Here is a 9174-nt window from a genome sequence, read left to right as displayed (position 1 = left end):
CCTCTATACAACTTTATTTCTAAGTAGAGCAGACAGAAAATAATGGTGGAGAGAGCATTTCTATTTAGAAATTCAGAGGCCACCAGGGACTTCGAAAATAGCTTTAGGAGAATGGTGAGAGAGAGGAAGCCAGATGTAGGATTTTAAGAAAAGAATTAGCTGAGAGGAAGTAGAGGAGAGAAATTTGGAAACTGTTGGACTATTTTTACTCTCCTTCCATCCCACCACCCTCTTCATATTCCTCTGCTTCTTTTTTCTAAACTCCATTGTTAATGCCCCTCCCTTCCTCACAACAGAGATGGCATCTTGTGGCATGACATCCAGCTCCTCATGTCCCAGCTCATACCTGCTGAGAGATTTACACTGCTTCACCAGAAGGGAGCAACACAGGTAATGTTCTTACACGGGTTACAAAGACGCAGCCTTGCATAGAAATATCATGCACTGGAGCGTGAAATATGGTCATTCAAATGTTACTTTTTTTTTTTTTTTCAAATGTTACTTTTAATGCTGTCATTTTCCAAAGCAGAGACCCAGTCCTCTAGCACTTTATGTTACCCTTCCTGTTTTTGTCAAATCCCTTCAGTATTTCAGTGATCTCTATGTGAACTGTAGCCTTTCATCCAAAGTTACCTCTATTCTACCTCCCTGCTTCCCTTTCTCTCCCAGTATGAACTCATAGCATCATGAATGCTAGGCAAGTGCCTGACTGTCTTCACCTCTCCATAACCACTTCCTCTTGTGGGTCTACATTGATTATTATGAAATCAAAAGCCTTCTCTTAGTCTTCTGAGTGCAAGATTGTTGAAGGGACTGTAGCCACCCTGGACCTGGCAAACACAGCTCTGACAGGCTTTCTCTTTTTCTCCCCATTCCCTCTGGCTTGCTAAAAATCATTAGATGACATTCCCAAAGCTTGCCACCAAGGTTTGTTCCCTTATTGGCCACTTCCTCCTCCTGAGGTCAACTACTAAGATCTATCAATCAGGAACCCCTTTGGGCTCACCTAATTAACATGCTTAATTAAAATTAAACACTTCATGTTTCCTTTCAGGTATTAGGTGAAACAGAGCAGCTAACTCCCGTATGTAGTGCACACAGCCCATCAAAATGTGGACGGTAAGTCTGACCCAAAAAATTCAGAGGTGATGTAACCTGGCGACCATGATCCACACTATGAACTGAGCCAAGCTTCTACAAATTTATCCTTAAAAATAAAAAGGAAGGAAGGAGAGAAGGAGGGAGGGAGGGAGGGAGGGAGGGAGGGAAGGAGGGAGGGAGGGAGGGAAGGAGGGAAGGAAGGAAGGAAGGAAGGAGGGAGAGAGGGAGGGAGGAAATGGGACAATGATCCTTGGAGGCATTAGCACATTTGCTGCTCCCTCTGCACTTCCCAGGTCCTGTTGAGCATCCCAGAAGTGATAATTAACATCAGCTAACTTCACTGCATCTCCACTCACTGAGCAGAAGCCCGCAGCAGCTCCCCTCAATCCACTCTCCACTGCAGCCAGAAATATTTTTTAAAATGTTAATACAACCACATTAATAGTAACTCTGACACCCTTAAGGATGCCACTATCCTTTAAGGAAAAGGGTTACATTGTGGCCTGTGATCACTGCTCCAGTTAAGCTGCGTTGGCCTCTATGATCACTCTCCACACTGTACCCTTGTCCCACTGACTCCTAGACAGGTCTTAAAGGGAGAAATGGCCAAATTCTTCCCCCTTCCCAGCTTAAATCTATCTCTCTGCCTGGAGCTTTGCTCATCCCAGTCTGCTCTGAGGAAGAGTCTCCCATAAATTTCAGCTGCTCCCTGGGGGAAGGCCTTTCTTTCCAACAGTGGCAGACAGAGTGGATTCTCTTTGGAACACTTTCAGCTTCTTTAGTGTGGTTCCTGGAACTGAGGAACTAAATGGTATGGTGTTTGCCATGCTCTGTGCTGTGGAAGTTCTGAACATGCTTTATATTTACCAACTTGAGGTTCCTGTGGGGAACTTGAATTCAGAATCTAGCAGGTTACAAGACATCCAGTTCTGTGGCGATTTTTGCAGAGTGGATGCTGTTCTGAGGGCAGCAGTTGCCTTCACACAGAGTTCTGTGATGTGGGTTTGAGGCCCAGATACATCAGCTTATTCTTCTGTGGCTGCTTCAATACTCATTATAAAAGTCACTTAGTATTTGACTGTGAATCCCTTTAGGCTTAAGCTAACATAGCATTTGCTATATGCAGGTGAACATTGGCTAATGTGTGGTCCCTCCTCAATATAAATCAGTGCATTTGTCTGTTACTACACCTGGCTTTTCTCCCACGACACTTGTCCTAAGTTGTAATTACACATTTACCTATGTGAGTGTCTGTTCCGGAGCCTAGATTCTTAGCTTTGTGAGACTCTAGAGCAGTGGTTCTCAACCTTCCTAATGCTGCAACCCTTTAATACAGTTCCTCAAGTTGGGGTGAACCCCAACCATAAAAATATTTTCATTGATACTTCATGACTGTATTTTTGCTACTGTTAAGAATTGTAACATAAATATTTTTTGGGGGGGAACAGAGGTTTGCCAAATAGGTAGCAACCCACATGTTGAGAATGACTACTCTCATAGGTACTTAATGCATGCTCTTCAAGAAATGGAGCAAAAAAAAAAAAAAGAATCAAACTATAGTAAGATTCCTCTTCATTTGAATTTGCTTTTTCTGTTTTCTTTTTTGGCAATTTGTGTATGTGCGTATAATATATTGTGATCATGGTCACCCCCACATGGCTTTCCCTTATTGTTAACCATACCAAAAAAGAGTAGAGACCACTGACCACAAATTATGTCCAAACTGAAGCAAGCTTTATTCTATGCACAGCAAAACCAGTCCAGTGGCTGTCTCACCCTAAGACAGGGTTCTAGAGAGCAGCCCTGAACCAAATGTTCAAGCCTCTTTTATAAGGCAAGAACCTTATAAAAGGGGAGATTTTACAAGCAATCATGGTTACAGAAATGAGACTAGGCAGTTAAGGAAACCTTCCTGGAACATTTGTTATAAAACATTCTGTGTTCATAGGGGTGGGGAATAGCCCAATTCTGAGAAAAAGAAATGTAAATTTTACAGTAAATAGAAACCTAACTTAGCTAGAATCTTCAAATGGCTTCTTCCAAGGACAAGATGGAGTCAGTGTAGTTTCTCATCCTCCCCCTCTTCCCTTTTCTTACGTGTCCCTGTCAAATCCTCCATAGGAAATTTCCATTTCTAGTTGCTGTAGGGCCGATGATGCTGATGGAGGGCAAATATTTTAACATTTACTATATGACAGGAAATAAAATTTGCAATACACCAGAAGACGCATGCCCTGACCATGGGAAACATCAGGAGAAGGATCAGGGAGCCTACTGTGACTGAAACAAGAGTGGTTAGCCAAGGGGACCAGTTAAGCAGGGACTGATACCAGCTGTTCCCCTCCTGTTGGTCTAAGTATTTGGTTTTAAGGTTGTTTCTCACCATGGCTAGGGTCTCCTTAATTATACCTGATTGGTTAACATAGAAACAACAGGTTTCTCCAAGGGCTACACATAACCTCCTTTTCTTCATGAATAATAGGAAATTTAGGACCCTTCTTTTTGTATTGCAAGGGTACTTAGAGACAGTTTTCCAAAAGATCCCAGATCTTATTTTACCTGTTAGCTCAAGGTTCTAAATCGCTGGTCTTGGATACCTAAGGCTGTTGTTCCTAGTTCTGTGGACCCTGCAATCCCTGCACCTACTAAGACTGGAACCAATATGAAGATTGCTTGTTTCCATTGAGGGTGGTCAATTGTCATGGCTAGATGCAGGTGGCCTGCATTACCACCATAAATATTAATTTGTGGGAAGATGTGGACACAAAAACATAAATGCAGTCCAGGGACAATGCAGGAGACTAACAGACCTTGTGTAATACCATTGGGACAAGCCCATCAGGTGTCAGAAGGGGCAGAAAAAAATAGTTGTGGACCTTTGGGGCCTACAGTAGTCAGGTTGTGAATAATGGTCTCATAATTATCCAAAGAGGAAGAAGCTAGGTTACCTGATACCTTTGACATGACACATAGTCCTCGTCCTTGTATATCACTTAGGGTTAATTTTGGCCGGGACCAGGAACATGCATCAGCAGTGTCTTGTGGCAAAGTTGCAAATGGCAGGTTGTAAGATATTCCCACATAGTAAAGGGATTTTGGCTGAAGGCAGACCAAGTAGTCCTGAATCAGGTTAGGTGCTGACTGGTTCTTTGGGACATGGGCATACCAGAGGAGCCTAGGGGACTAGGAAAACCACAGGTACCAACCAGGTTTTTATTGGGGCCTATGGGTTTTGGTATTTCAGGGTATTGCCCCATATATGCATATATCTTAGTACCTTATAAGTTTATCTCCAGATTTAAAATACCACAACTTTCCCCAAAAGGGCTCAAATGAAATTCCCAACCTGGTTTGAGTCTGTGTACCCAAAGGGAGAAGAACTGGCTGAGATCTGTCCTTAAAGTGTGTTGTTCCTGAGTTGTAATGTTATCTAAGATGTTTCCAGTGTCCGTTAGTCTAAGCTTCCATTTTCAGGTAGGAGTTCTATGGGGGTGTGTGTGTGACTGTGTGGGTTTTAATGAAAATGGCCCCTTTAGGTTCCAAGGGAGTGGCACTGCTAGGAGATGTGGCCTTATAGGAGGAGGTGGGGCCTTGTAGGAGTACATGTAGCCTTGTTGAATAAACTGTGTCACTGGGGCTGGGCTTTGAGGTTTCAAATGCTGAAGCCAGTCCCAGTGTCTCTCTCTGTCTCTCTTCTGGCTGCCTGCCAATGCAGATGTAGAATTCTCAAGTCCATCTTCAACACCATGTCTGCCTGTGTGACTCATGCTTCCCACCATGATAATAACAGACTAAACTTCTGAGCTGTATAAGGCAGTCCTAGTTAAATGTTTTTTCTTGATAAGCATTGCCATGGTCATGGTGTCTCCTCAAAGGAATAGAAACCCTAAGTAAGACAGAAGTTGGTAACAGGAGTCGGGTATTATTGTGATTGACCTGGCCATGCTTTTATTTGGAGGAATGTGGACTTTGGGACTTTGGGTTAGGAAAGCAGTTGAATGCTTTAAGCTTGGCTTAATAGGACATACTAGTAGGAGTATGGAAGATAGTGGTGCTAAGGGCAACTTGAACTGTGGGGGCCTGGCTCAAGAGGTTTCAAAGGAAAAAAAAAATATTAGTAGGTGCCTAGAAACCATTTTTTTGTGTGTGTGTTCCAATGAGTCTTTATTTATGGACACTCCAATCTGAATTTCATAGGACTTTCATGTAGCATGAAATGTGATTTTTAAAACCACTTAGAAACACAGAGACCATTCTTAGCTCACAGGCCACACAAAACGAACGGTGGGGCTGGATCTCAAATACACAGTCACTTTCTACCCTCTGCTCTAAGTATTTTTTGACATTTATTTGCTGGCATAGACATAATGTCTACTTCCTTATTATGTGAGATCAATAATATACAATTTGCTTAAGGCTTTGTCTAAACTGCTGGTGTATAAATTTTTAAGACAAAAATTTTAAAATGTTTTGTATGTTAAAATTAAATGCTAAAGAAACAAACTGGCCAAGTTTCATTTATTTCTTGATGCAACATCTATACAGCTCACACACGCAGCAGGATGCACACTTCGGCTTCACAACAGCACCAGGCTGCACTTCCGGTAATAATACAGCAGGGCAAGGTGGCTGGAAAATGTACATTTATACACTTCATAAGTTAAAGGTGGCCACACTACGACCTAGGGTAGCAGAGGCAAGACTTGGACCCACTGCCTGGACCACTTGTGTCTGAACTATTAAAAATGTACCCAGTCATTAAAAATGGCCAGTTGGGGAAGAGGCCATGTATAAAATATGTCACGTAAAATTTACCCATTAACCTTTTTAAAAATAATATTTAGACTTTAAACCTTTGACCAACTTGTCATGTGGATATACATTATGGGAGTGAGAAGCACACTTGCTGTACTTCAGCAACCTGGCTAATTTTTTTTTTTTTTTTTTTTTTTTTTGTAAACCATAACTTTTTTGTGGAAACAGCCAAATTAAATCTCTTCTTTATACATCTGTTAGGTTACTTCCAAGTCACTCCCCAACCCCAAAAACCAGTCTGATACTTGCTGACATGTTTAATTCGAACCTATATTTGTAGTTTCTAAAACGCTGATCTGCAGACCCAGTCTGGTTACAGGTACACCATGAAGACGCAGGCTGTTCCTGCCATCCCGAGGAGAGGATCCATTTCTACCAGTCTCTAAAAATACTCATCTGCCCATCCTGGGACTTGGATTTTGTTCTCCTGCCCGTGTGCACGTCCACACACTACCTGTTGTAAGCCCTCTCTTTCTTGGACTTTTCCAGGGCTTTGTCCATTGTTTTCTCATTCTCCCCCCGACATTTGGGGCAGTACCACTTGCCCTTTGGTTTATGGTTGAGCCCCACACAAGAAAAGTGGAACCACTCGATGGGACACTCATCATTGTCACAGCCGATCATCTCTCCATAGGAGATCTGATTGCACAGACAGTACGTGGGCTCGTTGGGGTCGATGGGAAGGTCTGCGGGAGAGGCTTCCCTCTCTGCTTTGGCCTTGGAGCGTTTCTTCTTCTTTGAGGTTTTTGATTTCTTCTCCTTGGGTGTTCCTGAGGTGATGTCATCCTGGTCGTGATTATTAGACGCGTTCTCTCGGTTCTCGTTGTTTCGCTGCCTCCCGGACCGCTTGTTGTTGGGCTTGTCCGCCCGTCTCACTCTTTGACTTGTCCTGGCCGGCCTTGCCACTGCTGCCAGTGCTGTCACTGATGTCCTGGTGTGCCTCGAAGAGCTCCACGTGACTGTCCACCTGCCTGGTGCGGTTCTCCACCAGCTCCACCATCTGACTCACGATCTGGATCTTCTCATCGCCCAGCTCCTGGCTGCGGATCAGGGCCCTCTGGATGCAGTGTAGCACCCGCCTCTTCTGCGTGCCGTTCATCTCACGCTTGAACTTCCCACAGTAGTCATCCAATTCTTTCAGGATCTCTTGGTATTTGGCGTCGATCTCCCGCATCAGACGTTCCTCTGCAGGTCGAAAGGCAGTGACTCGACTGAGTCCAGGTAATCCTCCACATAGTTCACCAGGTGTATCTGCTCCCGGTTGGCAGGACTCAACATGGTTCACCCCAGAGGTCCGGCTACTCGGCAGCTTTCCGCTTCCTCCACCCCCTGCCCCCCTCAAACAGCACTGTAAAATGCAAAGCTCTCGCCCTCCCTCGCCCCCCCCCCCTCTAGAAACCATTTTTATGATATTTTGGTGAAGAATGTAGCCACTTTCTGCCCTTGTCTAAAAAGATCTGCCTGACTATGGATTAACAGCTCTGACAGAGATTGCCAGACAGCATAGTATTGTAGTATTTACTGTATTGATTAGTTGCTAGTGGCCGCACTGATGCAGATCTATAATGAAAAGCAGCAAGCTGAGCAAGGAAAAATACAAAATGGACAGTTTGAGGAGGGAAAGGGTACCAGGAAGTATAAAAAAGATTAAAGAAAAGCCTGATGCTAAGTGTGGTAAAGGGAGTGGTAACCTCAAAGCAAAACTTCACCCAGCTAAGCTTCCAACTTATGAAAAAGTATTAAAGAAAAGTGAAATGGAATTAAATAAAAACTTAGGGCCAGGCATGGTGGTGCACACCTTTAATCCCAGTACTCAGAAGGCAGAGACTGGCAGAGCTCTGAGTCTCAGGTCAGCCTGATTTATCAAGTGAGTTCTAGGACAGCTAAGCTTAGGCTAAGCTTAGGCAGTAAAGGAAACCATCAAAAACAGGAAGCTGGTGAAGATGTAGTTGAAGGAAGGTGCCATGTTCCAGTCCAAGAAAGCAGCAAAACTTGGGAGCTTTGGCCTCATGGTTCTGGCTTTGGAATCAAAGATAGAAGAAAAGGGTTATGGAATCTCCCTCCCTGGCTAAGGAAAATTACTAAGGCTAGGTATATGGCTGGGGTGTCCCTGCATGGAGACCTAGAGAGGTCATTGCATGAAGCTGTGAAAGTTAAGCCTGAATTGCCTTGGAGACTCCAAAATGTTGGAGAGACCAGAGTTATGGGATAGCTGCCAAGAAAAGTTGCTAATAGGGAGTGGAATCAGCAGAGAGAGAGAAATGTGTTGCAGTCAACAAAGCTGAAAGAATTTGGAGATCTGTAAATGTGGAAATGCAGAATTTGGAGTTTTCCCTGCTGGTTTTTAGTTTGGCTTTGGTCCAGTATTTCCTCATTATTTTCCTTTTCCACCCCTTTTAATGGTAATGTATATTCTGTGCCATTGTATGTTGGAATTATGGGATTTGCTTTTCAATTTTGATTTTACAGAGGTTACTGTTAAGAGATTGCATAAGTCTCAAAAGAAACATTGAACTTTCAACTTTTAATCAGTGCTGAAACTGTGATAGACTATGGGGACTTTTAAAGTTGGATTCAATGCTTTTCTGCGTTATGATATGGCTACAAGTCTATGGGAGCTAGGGAGTGGAATGTGGTGGTTTGAATGAAAATGACCTTCATAAGTTAGTAAGGAGTGGCGCTAATAGGAGGTGTGGCCTTGTAAGAGTACATGTGAGCTTGTTGGATGAAATGTGTCACTGAGGGGTATCTTTGAGGTTTCAAATACTCAAGTCAGGCTCAGCGTCTCTCTTTCTCTCTTCCTGCTGCCTGCAGATCCAGATGTAGAATTCTCAGCTCCATCTCCTGCACCACGTCTACCTGTGCACTGCCATGCTTCCTGCCATAATGATAGTAGACTAAACCCCTGAAACTGTAAGCCAGCCCCAAGCAAATGTTTTCCTTTATAAGAGTTGCTGTGGTCAGGGTGTCTCTTCACAGCAATAGAATCCCTCACTAAGACCATTACTATAGCTAAAGTTTAATGGCATGAATATAATCCAATGAACTGAAAGTAATATTATAACATCCAAAGCATAAAATGGAGCTAAAGTGGTCTAACAATAAAACATCAAACCTTAAAGATCTTGGTCTTAAGGATATTCCCTTCAGTCATTTTCCATCTCTGGTGGTCTGCTTCCTGTTTCACAGGATCCTCAGATGCCTTCTTGAGATGTTAGTGATGAATCCAGGTAGGGATACTAGAAGCATTAACTGTTG

General features: G+C 43.3%; 1 protein-coding gene across 1 annotated transcript; it reads right to left on the bottom strand.

The window, feature by feature from the left end:
- Nucleotides 1-5248: 5248 nt before the first annotated feature.
- LOC128105876 (inhibitor of growth protein 1-like) lies at nucleotides 5249-7194 on the bottom strand. The gene is given in 3 exon segments (XM_052731188.1): nucleotides 5249-6787; nucleotides 6789-7095; nucleotides 7098-7194. Coding segments are annotated over 3 exon segments (825 nt in total). The 3' UTR covers nucleotides 5249-6366.
- Between the last annotated feature and the right edge of the window lie 1980 nt (nucleotides 7195-9174).

This window comes from Peromyscus californicus, unplaced genomic scaffold (assembly GCF_007827085.1).
Source record: "Peromyscus californicus insignis strain IS unplaced genomic scaffold, ASM782708v3 Scaffold_9__1_contigs__length_137607984, whole genome shotgun sequence".
In the NCBI taxonomy this organism is placed as follows: Eukaryota; Metazoa; Chordata; class Mammalia; order Rodentia; family Cricetidae; genus Peromyscus; species Peromyscus californicus.
The sequence above is the reverse complement of the archived record's forward strand: the minus strand, read 5'-3'. Positions and strand labels throughout refer to the sequence as shown.